Source organism: Chiloscyllium punctatum, chromosome 19 (assembly GCF_047496795.1).
Source record: "Chiloscyllium punctatum isolate Juve2018m chromosome 19, sChiPun1.3, whole genome shotgun sequence".
Lineage (NCBI taxonomy): Eukaryota > Metazoa > Chordata > Chondrichthyes > Orectolobiformes > Hemiscylliidae > Chiloscyllium > Chiloscyllium punctatum.
This window is the reverse complement of record NC_092757.1, coordinates 58,844,720-58,865,688: the sequence shown is the minus strand read 5'-3', so window position 1 is coordinate 58,865,688 and position 20,969 is coordinate 58,844,720. Positions and strand designations below refer to the sequence as shown.

The 20,969-nt window shown below is 38.4% G+C and overlaps 1 protein-coding gene across 10 annotated transcripts in view; it reads left to right on the top strand.

Annotated features, from left to right (window-relative positions):
* Window positions 1-20,969, top strand: part of elna (elastin a) — a 275,816-nt gene that overhangs the window by 93,360 nt on the left and 161,487 nt on the right. For all 10 annotated transcript variants that reach the window (XM_072589478.1, XM_072589481.1, XM_072589479.1 and 7 more), the window contains exons 10-12: window positions 1,458-1,493; window positions 17,419-17,502; window positions 18,242-18,277. In XM_072589478.1, the coding sequence (XP_072445579.1) occupies window positions 1,458-1,493; window positions 17,419-17,502; window positions 18,242-18,277 (156 nt within the window). The remainder of the gene's footprint in view (window positions 1-1,457; window positions 1,494-17,418; window positions 17,503-18,241; window positions 18,278-20,969) is intronic.

Sequence of the window (20,969 nt, the reverse complement as noted above, 5' to 3'; positions counted from 1 at the left end):
AGATTTTAGCTCATGTACCCAGAATGACAGCCTGTGTTTCAGTGTTACTAATCCATTGACAATATTGTTATGCTACTGACTCCCCAAATGTGATTTTAAATAAAACAACAATGCAAAAAATGCTCAACAACTTTGGCAGCATTTGCGGTAATTAAGAACTTTATTTTTTTTAAATACAGGATTCTGGCATCCACAGCAGATGCCAAAATAATATTTCAAGTCTATCCCTTGAGATTTTCCCAAGGCCTAATTTTGGTTTTTGGGAGACATCTTTTCATTTTCACGAACTCATTCGATGATAACATCAAATAATAGCAATACTTTTTTTAAATTATCATATGTGGTATTGGGCTTGCGCAAGAGGAGAATTAAAATACTTCATCAATATCTTTAATAATGGTCAATTCTCCACTAAGTTTAGAGCCACAGCACCCAAGCAAAACATTAATTTCCCAGATGCCAGCGTATTTAAATTAGTACAAAATAATAGGCTTAAACTAACAAAAGTTATTTTTCAATAAAAGACACACTTCCACACAAAAGTCTACCACCATAAGCTATCTTCCACAGACTGGTGAGATAACAGCTTTCCGTTGTACAGGTACAAGGCTGAAACATTTTAACCAGGCAGTGACAGACCTCTCTATTATACTGCTGGTCTCAATCTCAGACTAAATTTGACAATTAATGGTGCCTGATCCAGTCAAATCCATTACATTTTTTTTCCAACTATGGTAGCTCCAAAACTTATTCAGCTGTAAACTAGAAGTGAAGCTGCCCATGTCCAGGTGCAGCATGTACTGAAAGTACACTTGCACAACTCAAGTGCCAGGCAATGACCATCTCCAGCAAAAAAGAATCTAAACATTGCCCCCTGATATTCATTGAAATTACCATTGCTGGGGGTTACATTGAACATAAATTGAATTAGACTAGCCATAAAATACTGTGGCTAGAAGAGCAGATCAGAGGCTAGAAATCTTGCAGAGAGTAACTCTCTTCTGGCTCCTCCAAAGCCTATATACCATCTAAAAGGTACAAGTAAAGAGTGTGATTGAAAATCCCCATTTGCCTGGATAATGCAGCTCCCACAACATAAGCTTGACCCCGTCGAAGACAAAGTAGCCTGCAAAAAGCATAGGGAAAACTAGACCATTTTTGGAGGAGCAGCTGATTGTTTCTTTCCATTCTATTTATGAGGTGACTTTTCACTCACTGGTGGATTCATTTTCTGGGTAATGTGAGAACTTTTGAGGACCTGCAACAATCTTGTATTATGGGTATTTCACTTTTGTAATATAATTTGCTAATTGTACTTGAACAATTTTTGTTTGGTAATATTGAAAATTTCAAGCTTATCGTGAATAAAATGAAACTTGGTCTTCATAATGATATTCATTGTTCTACTTTTTAGCCAATCACTGCTTTGTCATAAATTGTCATTCCCTTCATTACAGGTGGATATGCAGCAGCCAAAGCTGCTAAATACGCAGGTATTTCTTTTTATTTCTATAGATGATAATGGCATCGTAATATTATAAGAAATGAAATGTAGAATTAATATTCTTGATACGTTTATGATCAAAATGAGTAACAGACATGTAGGACAGTGTTATTTCTTCTGTTTCTATATTTGAACTCTACTGATACTCACTCATGCCTTTTGTCATGATAGTTTAATGCATGGTAGATTCATGAGTAAAGTTAGGACATATGGGATTCAGGGTGAGCTTGCTAATTGGATATAAAATTGGCTTTACTGTAGGAGACCGCAGATGATAGTGGAGGGTTGTTCTTCTGATTGAAGGCCTGTGACCAGCAGTGTTCCACGGGGATCGGTACTTTTGGTCTTTTTATATAAATGACTTTGATGACAATATAGGAAACAGCTAGTAACTTTGCAGATGACACCAACATTGGTAGTGTAGTGGACTGTGAAGAAAATTATCCAAGATTACAGAGATCTTGATCAACTGGGTCAATGGGCTGAGGAGTGGCAGATGGAGTTTAATTTAGATAAACGTGAGGTATTGTATTTTGATAAAACAAACAAGGACAGGGCTTATATATAATTAATTATAAGGCCCTGGGTAGTGTTGTAGAACAGAGACACCTAGGGGTTTAGTTACATAATTCTTTGAAATTTGTCACAGGTGGACATGGTAATTAAGAAGTCGTTCAACACACTTGCCTACATTGCTCAGACCTTTGAGTATAGGAGTTGGGATCTCATATTGAGGTTGTACAGAACATTGGTGAGGGCTCTGCTAGAGTACTGTGTGCAATGCGGTCATGCTGTTATAGGAAGAATACTATTAAACTGGAGCAGGCTCAAAAATGATTTACCAGGATGTTGCTGGGAATGGAGGGTTTGAACTACGATGAAAGTCTGTATAAGCTGGGACTTTTTTTCACTGGAGCATAGTGATTTACAGAATCATGAGGCATAGATAAATTGAATAGCAAAGGTCTTTTCCCTAAGATGTGGGAGCATATTTTTTAAGGTAAAAGGAGAAAGATTTAAAAAGACATGAGGAGCAATATTTTTACATAGAGACAGGTTAGTGTGTGGCAGAACTGACATAGGTAATGGTGGATGGAAGTACAGTTACAACATTTAAAAGACATTTGGATAAGTACATGAAGAGCAAAGGTTTGGAGGGAAATGGGTCTAATGCAGGCAGGTCAGACTAGTTTAGTTTGGGAACTTTGTTGGCATGGACTAGTTGGACTGAAAGGTCTGTTTCCATGCTGTATGACTCTATGACTTCAAGTTCATTGAGATGAGCTGAATGAAAAAATGTTGATTGTCAATTATGTAATTTAAGATTTTTTTTTACAATTTTGCAATTACATTGTAAATGCAACCACTCTCACTACTGTGCCTCAGCAGTTTTATAGTTCATAATCAGGTCTATCATCATTGGTGGTACCTTTCATCCAGAGGGAAGATAGTACTTGTACATTAACAGCCATTGTCATCAAACACTGCTCCCAAATACACCAGTTCTACTATGCAAATATTTAGAAACAGAAATGAATTAACACTTGTTGGTAAGGATTGCTGGAATATCCATTGAAGTGGAAAAGTCAGTTGGCAGCCCAACCTAATTGATACTCCTTGTTTAATAAGGTTCTATGTGCTTCCAAAATGTATTAGCATCGATTTTGTGCAATATTTGCCCTTCTGTTCCATTTTGTATCAGATACAGTCGGTTATTGCCACCCATCATTGTATAGATGATAAAATGGTTTACATGATTCTCATGTAAGTTAAATTTCACATGCACTATACACAAGATAAGAATTGCTAGACAAGTAGTCTTATTTTAATCCAGGTTTTCATGTTATCCTAAAGTTTTCTGTATCTTGTCAGTTGGAATAGAATCATTGTATTCATATTGAATATTTCTGGAATGGGACTGCTGCTGGTTTGCATAAAGTTAATAATAGATCCACTTTCCATGTGACTGGTCTTTAACTGTCATTACTTGTCAGTTCTCTGTCTTTGCAGGTGGCTATGTGGCCACTAAAGCTGCTAGATATGGAGGAAAGTTCTTCTACTTATATCATTTCTGAAAGCATCAATTATTATTGTACAGTATGGAATATTAGAAACAAAATCTTGACAAGAATAGAATGTATGTTAGAGTTTATTATTCAGGAAAGAAGGAAAATTTGTCTAAATATTGCTGTTAGCTCACCACTCTTTACTGGTTAATTAGCAATATTGCATCAACTAAATTAATTGTTGAAATGAGAATATTTAGGGGACAATGATCACGACATCATAAGATGTTGTTTGCTTTGAAGAAGGAACAATCCAGAGTACAGATAAAGAGAAAATTTCAATGATATAAGAACAGATCTGGCCTGGGTACAGTAGAATCAAAGTTTGGCAGGCAACCTGTAACTGAACAATGCCAACAACAGTTGCCTTTAAAGAGCTCATAATCTATATGGTGGGGAGTTGGGGGGGGGGGGGGTAAAAGCATAGTCTCATCCAGAGCTTGCCTGATGACAAAAGAAATGATAAGTAAGTTAAAATAGAAAAATTAGTGCAAATAGTAACTATCAGGTGAAAAATACACTTAAGAATATCCAGGCTGAATAAAGAATCATAGGATTTTACAGTAAAGGAGACCATTCTGCACATTTTGTCTAGTCCCGTTCTCCAGCTCTACCTCAGTAGCCCTCTCAGTTCTTCACTTTCAAATAAACATCCAGGTCTTTTATGAAACCTCTGTAGAATCCGTCTCCAATGGAATCCAAATATTTGGAAGGGAATTTTTTAAAATGAGAAGCAAATAAAGCATGAGAATAGACTGACAATTGACATAACAGGGAACACAAAAATCTTCTGTACATATAGAAGTAGTAAATGGGTGAAAGGAATGTTGGGGGACCAAAATTCTAAAAGGCTGTTTATGCATGCAGGTGGGTGTATGTCTGATATATTAAATTAATAATTTTTGGTAAAACCAGATTAAAGTAAAATGCTGCCCAAGTCATAGTAAAAGAGAGAGTACTTAAGAGATTAGATGAGCAAAAAACTAATCAAGGAGGGTTTAGATAGGTTGGCTGTATTTAAATTTGATAAGTGACCAGGACCAAATGAGATGTAACCCAGAATGTTTGGCAAAGGAAGATTGGAAATTATGAAAAGCACTAATCATAATTTTTAAATCTCTTTTTGATAGAGTAGTGCCAAAGGAAATTTCAAATGTTGAGCAATTATTTGAAAAATAGTGTAAAGATAAGCCTAGCAACTACAAACCAGTCAGTTTAACCTTTTGAGATATAGGTTTTACGCACTAATATCAAAGATAAAATCAATAGTCACTTAGGTAAATGTGATTGATTTAAGGAAAATCAGCATAGATCTTTTAAGCTCAAATTGTATTTAATTAATTTGCTTTCATTTTTTGAGATAGTGCAGTTGATTTGGTGTACACAGTCTTCCAAAAGGCAAGTTGGCAAAATTGGATGCCATTGGATTAAAAAGAACTGCAGCAACACAAACGCAAAATTAATTTATGACAGGAAGCAGTCGTGTTTATCATTTGTTTGTCCGGATTGGATGGAGGTATGTAGCAAGTTCCCAGCTGTTGATATTGATATTAGGACTTCTCCATGTTAATGACCTAGATTTTGGTTGCATACAGCATGACACAAAACTTTGAAGTATTGTGAACAGTGAAGTGAAAAATGGTAAACTTCAAGAAGAGACAAACTGGCTGAATGGGCAGACAGTAGATGAAGTTGAATGCAACATAGTGACTTATTTTGTATAGAAAATGGCAAGAGGTGATATCAATTGAAAGGTACAATCCAAAAGAGAATACAAGAGCAGAGGGATCTGAAACTCTGTGCATAAATTATTGAAAGTAGCAGGTTGTGTTACTTAGTTTTTGACGCCCCCACTAATGGGGACTTTTGGATGGCCCCCTACCTGTTTGCTTCAAGACCTTACATTTTTCAATAAAATAACCTCTCATTTTTCTATATTCTAATGTGAATAAACCTAAACTGTTGAACCATTTTTCCTAGGATAATCCTTTCATCTGAGTGAATCATGTCTGTACTAAATAGAATCATAGGATCATGCAGTGCAGAAGAGGCCTTTTGGCCTATCGCGTCTTTACTTAAACATGAGAACCTAATGCTATTTCCCAGCATTCAGTCCATAGCCTTGAATGTTATAATGTGCAAAGTGCTCATCAGGTACATTTTAAAGGATGTGAGGCATTTCACCTCTACCACCCTCCAGGTAGTACATTCCAGGTCATTACCACCCTCTGGGTAAAAATTAATTTCCTTACATGCTCTTTAAACCTCCTGTCCCTCTCCTTGAACTTGTTTCCCTGAGTAATTGGCCCTTCAATTTAGGTGAAAAGCTGCTCCTTATTCATTCTATTCATGGCCCTCATAATCTTATGCACCTTAATCAGATTGCCCTTTAGTCATCTCTGCTCCAACTAAACAATTACAAGCCTATCCAACCTTTCCTCATAACTTACATTTTTTACTCCAGGCAGCGTCCTGGTGAATCTCCTCTGTACACCCCGACTCCCCACCCACCCACCCACATCCTTTCTGTAATGTGGCAACCAGGACTGCGCACAGTGCCCTAACTGTGGTGTCATGAAAGTTCTGTGCAATTCTATAATGACTGCCATGCTTTTCTAATCTATGCCCTGACTGATTAAGCTACGTGTCCCATATGCCTTTTTCAACATTCTACAAACATGCCATTCCACATTTGTAAAGTTATGTCTTTTTTTTCAAATAGAGTCCAATGTTGTACCCAGTATTCCAGATGTGATCTTTCTAATGTCTGTAGAGCTACTATAAAATTTCCCAACGTTTAACAACAGGCAATATCTATTTGCCTTCCTAACAATTTCCTGTACATACATGCTAACTTTGTGATTCAAGTGCCAGAACACTGATAAGCCTTTGTAACACTAAGTTCTGCAATCTCTCATTGAAACAGCATACTGCTTTTTCTGTTTTTCCTGCCAAAGCAGATAAAATTCACATTTACCAACTCAATGTGATATTTTTCCCATTCACGTGTTCTATCTTCTGTCTATAACCCCTTGTAGATTATCTATCTCTTCTTGAAAACTTACTTTCCTACTTATATACCTGGAAAGGTGAGCTGATAAAGCATGGGGCTGGAAAAGGCACAGCATGTCAGGCATGCCCGAAACATAGACTCTGTTGCTCTTTGCATGCTGCCTGATCTGTTGTGCCTTTTCCAGTGCCACACTTTATTAACTCTGATTTCTCCAGCATCTGCAGTGCCCATTGTCTCCTATACCTAAAAAGATAGGAGCTTTTCTTTTTCTTATGGGAGCTTCATTGATAAGGCCAGCATTTCTTGCCCATCCTTAATTGTCTCTGGGAAGGTGAAGGTGAGCCATCTTCTGAAACTACTGAAGTCCAATTGGTGCAAATGCACTGACATTGCTGTTACAATGGTCTTCTGGATCGAATTCTTGATCAAATAATGTGTAGGGTGATATCATTTCAAATCAGTAAACTGTGTGACTTGGAGAGAAGCTTACAAGTGATGGTGGTGCCCTTGTCCTTCTGGAAGGTAGTGATTATATGTTTGCAAAATGAAAGGAGGTAGGCAGGATGTTGCCAGCGCATCGTGTATAACTTTAAAAAAAATTAGAGGTGTGAGCATTTCTAGCGAGACTAGCATTTCTTGTTAATCCCTAATTAACCTCAACTGAATAGTTTACCATATCATTTTAGAAGACAGTTAAAAATCTGCTGCGAGATTTAGATGGTTATATACCGACCTCACTATAGTAGGGACTCGGACCTTCAGGCTTACAGAACGATATCTCTGTTCTGTCTCCCTGTGAATGGGTAGGTATTATCATTCAAAGATGTTATAGAAAGAAAGAAAACTCTGAATTCAAGCCAAGACCTAGGTCCAACTGACCAGCTACTGAATTGGGAATTGCCACTGTTGACAACAACATGATATTATTGCCAAAACATGTGGGAGATGTCACCTCATTCCACCACTTGTAACTTGGATGTTGATCCTTATACTATGTATTTATTTTGCCCAAGCTTTCCATCTTAAAACTGTTTGTCTCTTCTGTTTTGTCCACTCTACGTGTGAATGAATGTGTGTTTGTGTTTGGATTTAAAGAGATATAGTTTAAGTTTTCATATTAATAATCTGTTCTCACTGCATGTTAGATGATTAATTTTGTTTACATTAGATTTTTGCATTCTATTAATGTTAATGTTAAGTAATTAGATACTTCATAGTTAGATGTTAAGCATTCTAGGGATTCAGGTAGTCATATTTTACGTTTGTGACAACTAATCAAATAGTGCGGCTTGATTTCCACAGCACTATTCGTACCAGGGGCATGAGTCAAGATTAGAGTAGTGCTGGAAAAACACAGCAGGTCAGACAGCAAAGAGGAGCAGGAAAATGGGCATTTGTAGCAAAAGCCCTTCATCGGGAATCCTGATGAAGGGCTTTTGCCCAAAACATCAATTTTTATGCTCTTTGGATGCTGCCTGACCTGCTGTGCTTTTCCAACACCACTCTAATCTTGACTCTGATCTCCAGCATCTGCAGTCCTCACTTTCGCATACCAGGGGCATGACCCTAGTCCAGTTCAGTCTTTGGTCATTCTAACCCCTAGGAAGTTTATCATAGTGGTTTTCAACAATGTCATATTCTTAAAGGAATCAGGATGTAGGTTTGCTCGCTGAGCTGGAAAGTTCATTTCCAGATATTTCATCAACCTACAAGATAACATCTTCAGTGGGCCTCAGGATGAAGCACTGTTGATAATTCCTGCTTTCTATTTATATCTTTGGGTTTCTTTGGGTTGGCGATGTCATTTTCTGTGGTGATGTCATTTTCTGTTCTTTTTCTCAGGGGGTGATATATGAGGTCTAACTTGATGTGTTTGTTGTTTGGCACTCCAACCAGAATTCTTTCTTCTAGGAATTCTTGTGCGTGTCTCTGTTTGGCTTGTCCTAGGATGGATGTGTTGTCCCAGTCAAAATGGTGTCCTTCCTTATCTGTATGTAAGGATACTAGTGAGAGTGGGCCATATCTTTTTCTGGCTAGTTGATGTTCATGTATTCTGGTAGCTAGTTTTCTGCCCGTTTGTCCAATGTAGTGTTTGTTACAGTTCTTGCACGGTATTTTATAAATGGCATTAGTTTTGCTTAAGGTCTTTCAAGTTCATTAGCTGCTGTTTTAGTGTGTTAGTGGGTCTGTGGGCTACCATGATGCCAAGGGGTCTGAGTAGTCTGGCAGTCATTTCTGAGATGTCTTTGATGTAGGGGAGAGTGGCTAGGGTTTCTGGGCATGTTTTGTCTGCTTGTTTGGGCTTGGGACAAACAGGCGGAAAACTGGCCACCAGGATACATGAACATCAACTAGCCACAAAACGACATGACCCTCTCTCACTAGTATCCTTACATACAGATAAGGAAGGACACCACTTTGACTGGGACAACACATCCATCCTAGGACAAGCCAAACAGAGACACGCAGAAGTATTCCTAGAAGCATGGCATTCCAACCAGAACTCTATCAACAAACACATCGAGTTAGACCCCATCTTCTACCCCTGAGAAAAAGAACAGGAAATTATGTCACCAACCCAAAGAAACCTAAACATAAATAGAAAGCAGGGATTATCCACAGTGTTTTGCCTAGAGGCCCACTAAAGATGTTACCTAGTAGGGTGACGAAACATCTGGAAATGAACCTTCCAGCCCAGCGAGCAAACCTACTTCCAGAACCTCAACCTAAGCTACAAATCTTCTCAAAACTTGTTAAAGGAATTCCTGATGAAGGGCTTATGCCTGAAACATAGATTCTTCTGCTCCTCAGATACTGCCTGACCTGCTGTGCTTTTCCAGCATCACACTCTTGACTCATATTGTTAAAGCCAAAGGGAAATTGTTAGAATTTCTGTTGTTGGAGATATTCACGCCCCAGTATTCATGTGATGTAATTGTTACTTGCTACATATCACCAGGTCTGAATGTTGTTCAGGACTTTCTGTGTATGAACACAGACTCTTTCTTTATCTGAAGAATTGTGAACAGTATTAAATATTGTGTAATCATCAGCAAACGTTCTCACCTCTGACCTTATGATGGAGGTATGCTGGATGAAACAGCTGAAGATGGATGGGTTTAGGATACTGCCGTGAGGAACTTGTGCAGTGACATTCAGGGACTTAGATAATTGATCTCCAACAACCACAACCATCTTCCTTTGTGCTATGCAAGATTCCAATCAGCAGAAAGTTTTTCCCTCAATTCCACTGACTTTAATTTTGTGTGTGCTGCTTGGTGCCACGTTTGATTAAATGGTACCTCGATATCAAGGGCAGTCACTCTTGCCTCAACTCAGAACAGAGGTGGTATAACCAATAATGTGCGCATGAAACGTAGTCAAATGAGAGAAAACAAAGATCACAGAAACTAATGTTATTCAATAATGAGGATAAAGGTAAAGGATGTCGGTGGGCCAGAATGCTAATTAATGCATTGGAGAAGTAAACAGGATGAAGAATCCTATGCGGTATGTTGCTTTTTTGGTGCCAGAGTGAGGTAATCTCAAATCAGCTTAATAAAATATTGGAATAGGGTTAAAGTTAATATGAGGCAACAGTGAGTACTGCAGATGCTGGAGATTAGAGTCAAGATTAAAGTGCTGGAAAAGCAGAGTAAGTCCGGCAGCATCCAAGGAGCAGGAAAATCGACATTTCGGGCAAAAGCCCTTCATCAGGATGGGCTTTCCTGATGAAGGGCTTTTGCCTGAAATGTCACTTTTCCTGTTCCTCGGATGCTACCTGCCCTGCTGTGCTTTTCCATCTCCACTCTAACCTTGTCCTTAAAGTTAATATGATCCATGAACTAACCTACAAAAAGGAAAAGGTGGCAAAATACATTTTTTTTGAAAGCCAGCAAGAACTAGGAGCTATATCCACCTTTTTATATTTTCTAATCAATCAGTGATGTTATTACATACCGGATGTGATTTTTCTCTCTTCTTTGACAATGATATTGCATTTTTGTTATGTGTGGTTGTCCCCAATTCAGTACCCTAAAAGTCCTCATTGTCTATAATCTTGAGATAATAACTTGAAAAACTACCAGAAACCTAGAGTAATGACAGGGAAATTATGGAGGCAATCATGTGGATGAAGAAGCAATTTGAGAAAAAATGATTTATTTCATGCGACACTGCAACCATTATTGGGAAGGGAAGAAAGTATATGGTTGAGTGAGTCACTTGGCAGTGGCTAGAGCCTGAAGATTAAAAGGTAAATAAGATAATAATTGGGATTTTACTGCCCACGGTAAAACTGCAAAAGATCAGTGGGACATGTTACGTCACTTTAACCATGTATACATGTCGGCCTTCGTTTGCCTGACTCATCAATGTCATCGCCAGTGTCCTGCACAATAGAACTGGGGTGTGCCTCATCTCCCAGAAAACTGGCACCTTTGTTCTCGTTTTCCTTGCCCTGGTTGCAGTGCAGTCATGGCTAAATTCTTACTGCATGCTTTCACTTCTTTGCTTTATCAAAATTTAACTTCTTGTGCTTCACTTGGATAACACACTGAAAATCAAGCCCCACTATTTGCGAAGTCAACACAACAGTTTAAAATTTTATACAAGTACAGAAAAATTCCCCAATTTGCCAGTCTGTTAAACCCAGGTTGACTGAAAGCATGGACCAGGTTTCTGTACTTAGCAAGAATTACTATCTATTATAACTAAATAAATTCTAGGTAAATAATTATGTATTGCTGACATTTGATAATATTTAATATTTAGTAATTAATAAATAATAACATTTACTAGCTAAACGCTAACCACCCATGGGACACTCATATAGACATTAGAAAATGTTAAGGGCAGAGCGAAATACTGGAAAGGCAATTCAATGACCATGGGGTTCACTGCGATGACTGTTTGACTTGTTCCTCAATCTTCCTTCAGGTAAGTTCACCTGTTTACAGCAGGCATAGGTTAACTTGTTCACATTTATAAATCTCTAATTTATTGGTTAAAATTGATTGGGTGAAATGAACTTGCTTTCTACTGGCTTGATTTTTAACTGCCAAGAAAGGGATAATTCCTTTCGCAGATTCAAGAGCTTCTTACTAAACATGTGCAACCACATGGTATTCAGCTACCTCGGAGCCAGTCACATTGTTGTTGGAAGGCAATAAGACCTTTGTCATTGACAACAGAGATCATCCATTCCACAGACAAATCAGCTACTTGTCATTGGCTGAATCTTCCTTAGAAAGTATGGTGGCAATATTATCCTCTTAGTACATTGGCAGCAGCAAAAAAAGCTCAATATTGTTAAACTGAAGTAAAATCAGAGCTCACAAGGCACAAGAGAAAGAAGAGATAACATTTCAATGGGCCCAACGTCTTCTATCAGTACATCGTGAGTTTGTGGTAGTCCTTCAAGGTCAAAGATGACTTGCTTCCACACAATGGGGTGGTGCAATGGCTTAATGGTCCAACCCTAGAGCCACAGACTCTGCCATAAGTAGGGCAGTTGGTGTTTGGCGGGTGGATGGATGAGATGCTCTGAAGTTTGCACACTCTTTTCATTACTTGTGCTTGCTCTCTATAGCTCCACTCAATGATGCTTGAAGTGGCTGTTGCCTTCATGGATGCTTCTTCTCCAGTTTGTGTGTTTTAGAGCAAGCAATTCCCATGTGTCAATGGGAATGTTGCATTTGTTTAAGAAGGCTTTCAGTGTAATCTTGTAGCATTTCCTCTGCCATCCCAGTGATTGCTTACTGCTGTGGAGCTTGGAAGAGAGCACTTATTTAAGGAGTCTTGTGTTGGGTATATGGACAATCCTTCGCAGTTGGTTGGACTTGATCAGTGCCTCAATACTGGGGATATTGGGCCTGGGAGAGGGTGCTCACAGTGGTGCACCTATCCTGCCAATGGGGTCTTCCAGGATATTGCAAAGGCAGAACACATGATAATTGCAGGCATTTGAGATATGTGTGGTACATGGTCTATACTTCCAATGGATATGGGTAGATAAGGGTTATGACATGAGCTTGATACTGGTTTTGTGATCTCAGAGTAAAAACGCACTGTTCCTCGGTCTTCCAAACACTTGACACTAATCCATGATCTCATCAGGAGGAAAGGAAGCATACTGGGAGATCTCAGAGGTGCTATATTTATTACCATCTTCAAGAAAAGAGACCGGTTCAACTGTGCAAATTAGAAGGATTTCCCTACTGTCCACCTTAGGGAATTTCATCATGAGAATGTTCCTCAACCTCCCATCGGCTCTTTTCTGAGTCTCACATCAAGAGGCACAATGGATGATTTTCAGTTTGTGACGAATCCAAGAAAAGTACAGAGAATATCAGCAATCTCTATTCATGGCCTCCTTCAATCTCACAAACGTCTTCAACTCTGTCAATATCCTCCTCAAATTTGGTTGCCCGAAGAAATTTGTCACCATTCTCCACCTGCTTCGTGTTGACATCCAAGCCATGATCATCATGAATAGATCCAACAACAACACAAATGAGTGCAAACTGGGGTCATACAGGGTTGCATTATTGCACCAATGTTCTTCTCCATTTTCCATGCTCGAACACTCCACCCATCTCCATGAAGCTTCCTGCAGGAGTGGTGCAAACCTACAGGTATTCAACATTTACCTCCAGGCCAGAACCACGACCACTCCAATTTATTTCATCAAGGTGCAGTACACAGATGGTGCCTGATTGCGCATACGTTCGAGGCCGAGCTACAAAAATCATTGAATTAACTGAGATACATGGGAGAATAGGCCTCAGACTAAATATCTAGGAAACAAAGGTGCTCTATCAGCCAGTTCCTTGACCATCAAAATTCATGGCAAGCCCTTGAATAACATGGATCATTTTCCATACCTTGGGAGCCTCCTGTTGCTTTGAGCAGACATTGATAATGAAATCCATCATCAACTCAATGTGCCAGTACATTAATAGGAAAAGGGGAGAAGAGCTTATTTGGGACGAGAAAGAGGATTTACATTTTGAATAGGTAAAGTTCAAGTGCTAAATTAATACTTAGCATCTGTGTGTGCCCATGAGGCACAGCCTGCCAAGGCTACATTACTGAGGAAGGAACTTAGTCGATTTTTTTTATATTAAAAGGGTTTAAAATTGATAAGATGGTTTGCATAAGCTGTCCATAATTAAAGTTGATAAGGATGTTTGCTGATGACTATACCATGTTTAGCACCATTCACAAATATTCAGATACAAAAGCAGCAAGATCTGGACCATATCTAAGCCAGGGCTGACAAATGGCAAGTATATTTGCATGCACACAAGTTCCAGCAGTGACCGTCTGCACTATCTCTATTTGTCATTCAATGGCATTACCATTGTTGAATCTCCTATGATCAATATCCTTTGCCATTGACAGAAGCTGAACTGAACTAACCACACAATTTTTATGGCTATAAGAACATATCAGAAACAAAGTCACCTCATGACTGCCAAAAGCCTGTCCACAAGGCATAGGAGTTCAAGACAACAGCACAAGCACGCTGCGTGCCCGGTGTACTTGTGTTAGGTGCTATCAGTATGAAAAAGTAGAGTACTTGAGAAAATACTGTACATCATCAGCTGCTACATTACCACAGAAACATAGAACGAGTCCCACAAAGGGAAAAGTCCAGAAAACACAAATCATTGAAGAAGAATAAATCCGAGCAGTCAAGAATAGATGTCAACAAAATCAGTCAACATTACTTGGTGAAGTCAAAGAGAAGCAGGAGAGGTTCTGAAGTATCAGCTTGCAGAGGAAAGGATTTAATACTGAATTGAAACTCAATACAAGGGTGGTTGTTCCAGTATCAACTAAAGGCCTGCAATGGTTAAAATCAGTAGATGTTTAACCCAAAAACATCAAACTGCAAGGCTTGAAGGCTCAGATCTACAGGCAACTGGTCAATTTACTACCAAACATAGAACATGAGACATCAGTGAAACTGTCCATATTGAAGAACCAGAATGCTGTTGCAAATTCGAAATGCATACACCCAACTATGTCTCTTAGTGAGAGTGGAGGCACTGCTGTAGGTTGAAAATGAAAGAGAATTTTACTATGAATTTTCAAGTTTATGCAAAGGCTTAGGCAATCTGAAACAGGTGCACTACATTAGTCTGCAACAAGGTACTAAGCCTATCTGCCTGTACACTCCAAGGAAACTACCTCATTTATGGTTAGAGAAAGTGGAAGTTCATTTAGGCAGCTTGTAAAAAAGCAAAGTCATATCACAAGTGTTGCATTGGATAGTAACTTCCCAAACATGAATAGAAAATTGTGGATCCCATTCAACTAAAGCAGTGGCCTGAAGCCATCACTAAATGGCCAGTTGAGGGCATTCATTTGCTGCCCAGAAATAAATTCTTAATCAGATGATTATTCCAACATCAATGTTTGTGCAGAATCATACAGTGGTGCTTTGAGACAGTGGCTGTAATTCAATAGTGAGTGAAGTTGAGAAGTTGTGTGTGTGTGTGTGTGTGTGAGAAAAATATAAAACAATATTGTTCCTGAATAATTTTAGAATAATACAACAATATAACTGTGTCCCATGAGTATCCTTAGTATTATTTCAGGAACAGTAGCCTGTTTCCAAAGTCAGGTGCTATGAAATGCAATAGATATCAGAAGGCAAAAAATACAGAGTTAAAAATCACACAACACCAGGTTATAGTCCAACAGGATTAATTGGAAGCACACTAGCTTTTGGAGCGTTGCTCCTTCATTCGGTGAAGAAGCGACGCTCCGAAAGCTAGTGTGCATCCAATTAAACCTGTTGGACTATAACCTGGTGTTGTGTGATTTTTGACTTGGCAGAAAATACAGGACAGCTTTACATTTTAAGAAAAGGTGAAGATATCTGTGATTAGACTTAATGTGATTGACCCATTCAAAATGGAATAATGCTCAACCTAAGTATTTTTGATAGCAGCAGTGTCAAACTAGATTGTGTACAAAGTACAAAGTGTTACGAATGAAAAGAAATTTAAATGGACTTGCAATATAAATACTGTGGTCATGATTCTTGCCTTCCTGGAAGTGGTGAAAAAGATAAATCATTGGGCATGTTGGACTCAGAGAGAACCTCCTCTATCTCAGCAATTAAGTGCTGGGTGAGAAAGTCCATGGGTGACCTTCTTGACTCAGCACTTATTAAGGGACCGAAAATGGTGAATTAATGACCACCCAAGGGCCTCAGGTTGCTAATGGCCCAATTAAATATCTTTGTGGCTGGAAAAAAAAGTAGTGGTTTTCTTTACTGGATCAACTGGGAATAGGAATAGAGAGAAGTGGAACAATTGTTGATGTTCAGCTCTTCCCCCTTATCCATGACCCGTATCAATCCAAAACCTACCTTTTTGCCTGGATTTCCTGCAAAAAACTAGATCATGTCTTTAACTTTCAGATACATAGGACCATACATATGATCTTCAGGACCTGGAAGCTGCTGACCTATGATTGACTAGTAGCTTCCAGTCAGACAGGACCTCAGTATCAAGGTTTGATTCAACAAGCTTTCCCACTTTTGCAAGTCACAGTAAGTCGCCCTGAAGATTCCCAACCCAACACTTAGTGCATGGGACACTAAATTGTAGTGCTGGGCATGTATGATGTCTAATTCACTTCCTGATTCCCCAAAGCCTGTGTATCATTTACAAGGCAAAAAAAGCGCATGTGTTGAAATACTCTCCACTTGCCTGAATTAATGCAGCTCCCAGCAGTATTTAAGGAGCTAGAAACCATCCAGGATTCAGCACCATTTTAAACATTCATTTTCTGTACTACCAAATCACTGCAGCAACAGTGTGTAAATTTACACTTACAGCAATTTGCCAACGTTCTTTTAAATTACATCTTCCAACCCTTCAGCCTTTACCGCTGAGAAGGACAAAGGCAATAGGATCATGGGATCGCCACCACCTTCAAAGTTTCCTCCAAGCCACACACAATCACTGAAGCTACATCCCAGGACTCCCTTTCTAACACCAATGTGGGTGTACCACCAAATTATCACATTTTCAAGGGTAATTGGGGATGAACAAGTGTTATCTACAAATGCTATCTGCTGTGAATGGGTTAGAATTGTTGTGTAGAAAGTGAATCAATCAAATAAAAAAATAATAATCAGCCTTTTCTCCAACATTTCATTGCAGAAGAATGTCTTGCAGAGAACCTGCAACACAAATGACAGGCGCTAAGATCTGTTTTTACATTCATGTGCACAAGGCAAACATACATATTTGAGGGAACCAAAACAGAAACTGAAAATGACTCTTGCATGAGCTCTCAGTTAAGGGATTAGAACCAAAGAGAAGTACCCACTGCAGAAGCAAGATCTATAAACCCCTTATACCAATATCCCAACCATGTCTTATGATGCATTTAATTCTCAGAAGAAGGCTGCCTAAAACTCTCCAACAATGATAATGATCTGGGAATGTTATTCCACTTGCAGTTACAATGGCGTAATCACAGACCTATGTATCTGAAAGCTAAGGACATGGGGTTGATATAGTTTTTTAAGTGTCTTATTGAATCCTTTTATTATAGTTTCTAGCATTTTGCCTACAACTGATGTCAGGTTAACAGGTCTATAGTTCCTTTTTTTTTCTCCCTTCCCTTTCTTAAAATAGTGAGGTTCTATTTGGTACCTTCTAATGAACTGAGATCATTTCAAGAGTCTATAAACCTGTGAAGAAACTCCACTAATACATCTACTGTCTGAATAGCCACCTCTTTAATACTCTAGGTTGTAGATAATCGGTTCATCTCATGATTGTAACTCCCCGGTTCTGACATTCCAGGGGGTGTACCAGGCCAGGTTCCAGGAGGTGTACTAGGCCAGGTTCCAGGAGGTGTACCAGGCCAGGTTCCAGGAGGCATTTCAGGTAATTTCATCTCCAATGACAGTTTAGATACTTGAGATAATTTGAATGAAAATATTATTCCAGGTTTTGAAATGCACTCAGAATGCATTTCTGCTGAAAATTATACTGTACTGTATTTCACTTCATTTCAATGCATAATGATAGCATAAATCAAATCTTCTACTACTAAAGCATTAGCATTCTTATTGCTGTTTTTGAACTGTGTTCTGGACATAATGGCATTATAGTGGCACCTGCCAATATTAACTTCAGAGACAAGATGGTGCGAGAGTTAGTTCCTACAATGGTCACCTGTGATTCAGGAGAAACTGTCATATGAGACAACCCCATGGTGACCCTTTGGAAAGAATTGTCTCCATTATCTATGCATGCTTGATGATAGGCGATATTATTAATTGACTGTGGACCTCATTTTGTTCCAAAAACAATAACAGATTCTAATAAAGAGTCACTGGACTTAAAGGAGTGACTCTGTTTTCTTTGCACAGATGCTATCAGCAGTTTTAGTTTTTATTTCAGATCTCCAGCATGTGCAATTCTTTGATTTGTTTCCTAATGACATTAGATATTCCTATTTTTTTTTCGGATTTGAATTTTTTCAAATTAATTTTGAATATTTTCAATATTGTCTAATTGGGAATGAGGAATTTCTCATTGCTGTCATAAAATTTCACAATGTCCCCCTCTATAAGTAGATGTTCTTTTTTCCATCATAACTGGTCAATACTTTGTATTACAGGTGGACTCGCAGCAGCTAAAGCTGCTAAATTTGGAGGCAAGTATTTCTACTTTTGTCATTTGTATTAGTATGAATTTTAATGCATTATCACGCACAGACAATTTTTCTAAAGCTTTAAATACATGTAACAATGAGATTAATCATTGTTAAAGAAGAAATATATTTAAAATACTGTGACATTCTTGCTATATTGTCTGAAAACAAGTTTGGAACTGATTTTTGAAAGAAATATCATTCTGCAGTTTGCCTTTGAGAAGTCTAAGAGCAGACATTGTAGTTAACTGGGTACACAGAGCTCCAACTTCTTTAATTCTGCCAGATATTTATTGCAGGGCATTTGCAGGAAAACAAAAAGCATCTTGCTATAGGAAAATTGAGTAGAGAACATCCAACCATGGACATAGCAGTAGTAAATATGCTTTGATGAGAAACTTGTCAAAAAAAGTATAAAAGTACGAATCAGAGCAAAGACAAATAGCACCAGAGGCAGTAGCAGAGTCACAATTTGTTCAGTATTATTCTCCCTCATTAAAATGTTCTATCTGGCATGTAATCTTCTATTCTTAAATCAATAATATTTATTTGACTATTTTCAAATAGTGTTTTATGTTTGTGGCTTGTTTTGATACTCGATCTGTTAGTTTTTGAGTTTAGCTCTTTTTGTAGTATTCCACTACTTCAACAGTGACCATTCTTTCACTGATCACTAATCACTACCTGTTGTTACCTACCACCAGCATTCCCTTCAATGCCCCAATGTTATCTTTTTATGTGTTCATCCCCAGGAAGAATTGACTTCTCCCAATTCACTTATAATTTTACTTGCAAAATCTCTACTCTCTAGTTTCCATTCACCAGAATTTTTCTTCAGCTAGTTATTTCCTCCACTACACCTCCAATTTTAATATCTTAGTACATTTTAAACAGTTACAGGTTTCTCATCTATATTTTTCCAGGACTTTGATTTGAAGTGATACTGTTCTGGGAAGGCAATGGTAGTTGATTGTACTAATACTCTATCAATATCTCCTGAGCATGTGCACGAGGAGCTGTGCAATGATAATATTAGGTCACTTGAGACTGAGTGCTGAGGAAAAACATACTACATTTGACCTGCTCAATCATGCTTCTACATATAGTCCCTAGTTAATAAATGTTCACAGCATGCACTATCATTCTGTTCAGGCCTTGTCTGTCCCCAGCTCCTGGGTGCTGCTAGCAGTATTCCTAAATGTTGATAATTGGGGATGAGATTCTAAAAATGGCAGTGAATGGCAAGAAAACGTTTGAGGAGAAGCACAATAGCAGCAATGATTGACTGGTGAAAGACTTTGAAAGTAGCCAGTAATTGGATTACAGGGAGGAAATCTCCAAGGACAGCCCAGTACCCAGCATACATAGCACTGCAAGAGACACCAACCTCAACTTGTGAGCATTGAACTCCATGTTACCCTATCCAGGAGCTTTCCAGAATGTAGAGATCCCACACAGACTTAGAAAGACTGGAGCAGGAGTAGACCATTTAGAACATTCAGTTTGAAGAATGTCGTTTTAAGGCACAAATGCAGAGAAATCTCAAAAATACTGTCTGAAGTTCATAACTAGCCATACACACTGATAAGCAAGAAGCCTGTGCAGGTCTGAACCTCAAGAGTCAACAAACAAGAACAAGTATATTTATGAGACAATTTCAAAAATTCTCCAGACATCAGGGGAAACTGTATACTGCATACTGCATCACACAAAAGGTAGATGCCAAATACATTTTTTATTACACCAGGAATGTCTCTTACCACTTCTGAAAGGGTAAGGAAGTGAAATCACAGAGATGTGTCATCAAGAGACAATTTCTCCAGTTACTGAATTTACCATATGGTGGTCTGCTTTGTATTAGTTCCAAACTGAGTGAATCCATTAAAATTTACATGACTTGACAGATTTCAATAATGTATTGCAATGACAGATAAAACCAATGGTGTCTGTTGATAAGAACCTAACTAACATTGTGAACAGCACAGTCTTCAAGCTGGCCACAACAGCCGAACCCATTAATTGCCAGTAGATAAGGAGTTCAACTTTTAACTATTATCGTAATCCTTAGGATATTATTGTTTAAACTAGCTACCTTTTAGAATCCCATCTGCACCAGGTTGGGACTCTTCACTCATTGCAGTGCAGAAGAATGAGACATCATCTCATTGAAATGTATACAGTTCTTAAGGATAAATGGTGAGAGGACCTTTCCGCTCATGAGAGTGACTAGGACCAGGTGACATTGTCTCAGAATAAAGGGGGCACTAATTTAAGACTGGGATGAAGAGGAATTTCTTCTACAGAGGGTTGAGTGACTTTGGAACTTTGCCACAGAGAGCTATGGGGGATGAGTCCTTGTATATAGTTAAGGCTGAGATAGTTGAATTCTTAATCAGTAAGGGAATCGGGGTTTTGGGGAATGGACAGGGCATTGGAAATGAGGAATGTAGGATCAACCATGATCCTACTGATAGTGGAGCAAGCTGAAGGGGCACATGGCCCATTCCTGTTCATATTCTTATGGTGTTATGGCCTTATGTCACATGGATGATATTTTAATCTATAAATCAACAAAAGAGTAACATGACAATGTATTCATGTAATTTTGAAAATATTACAAAGTGCTGAGTTAATATTTAGTAAAAAGTGTAAATTTTCAATACCCAGTCTACATTGTCCAAATAATAGCAGTCAC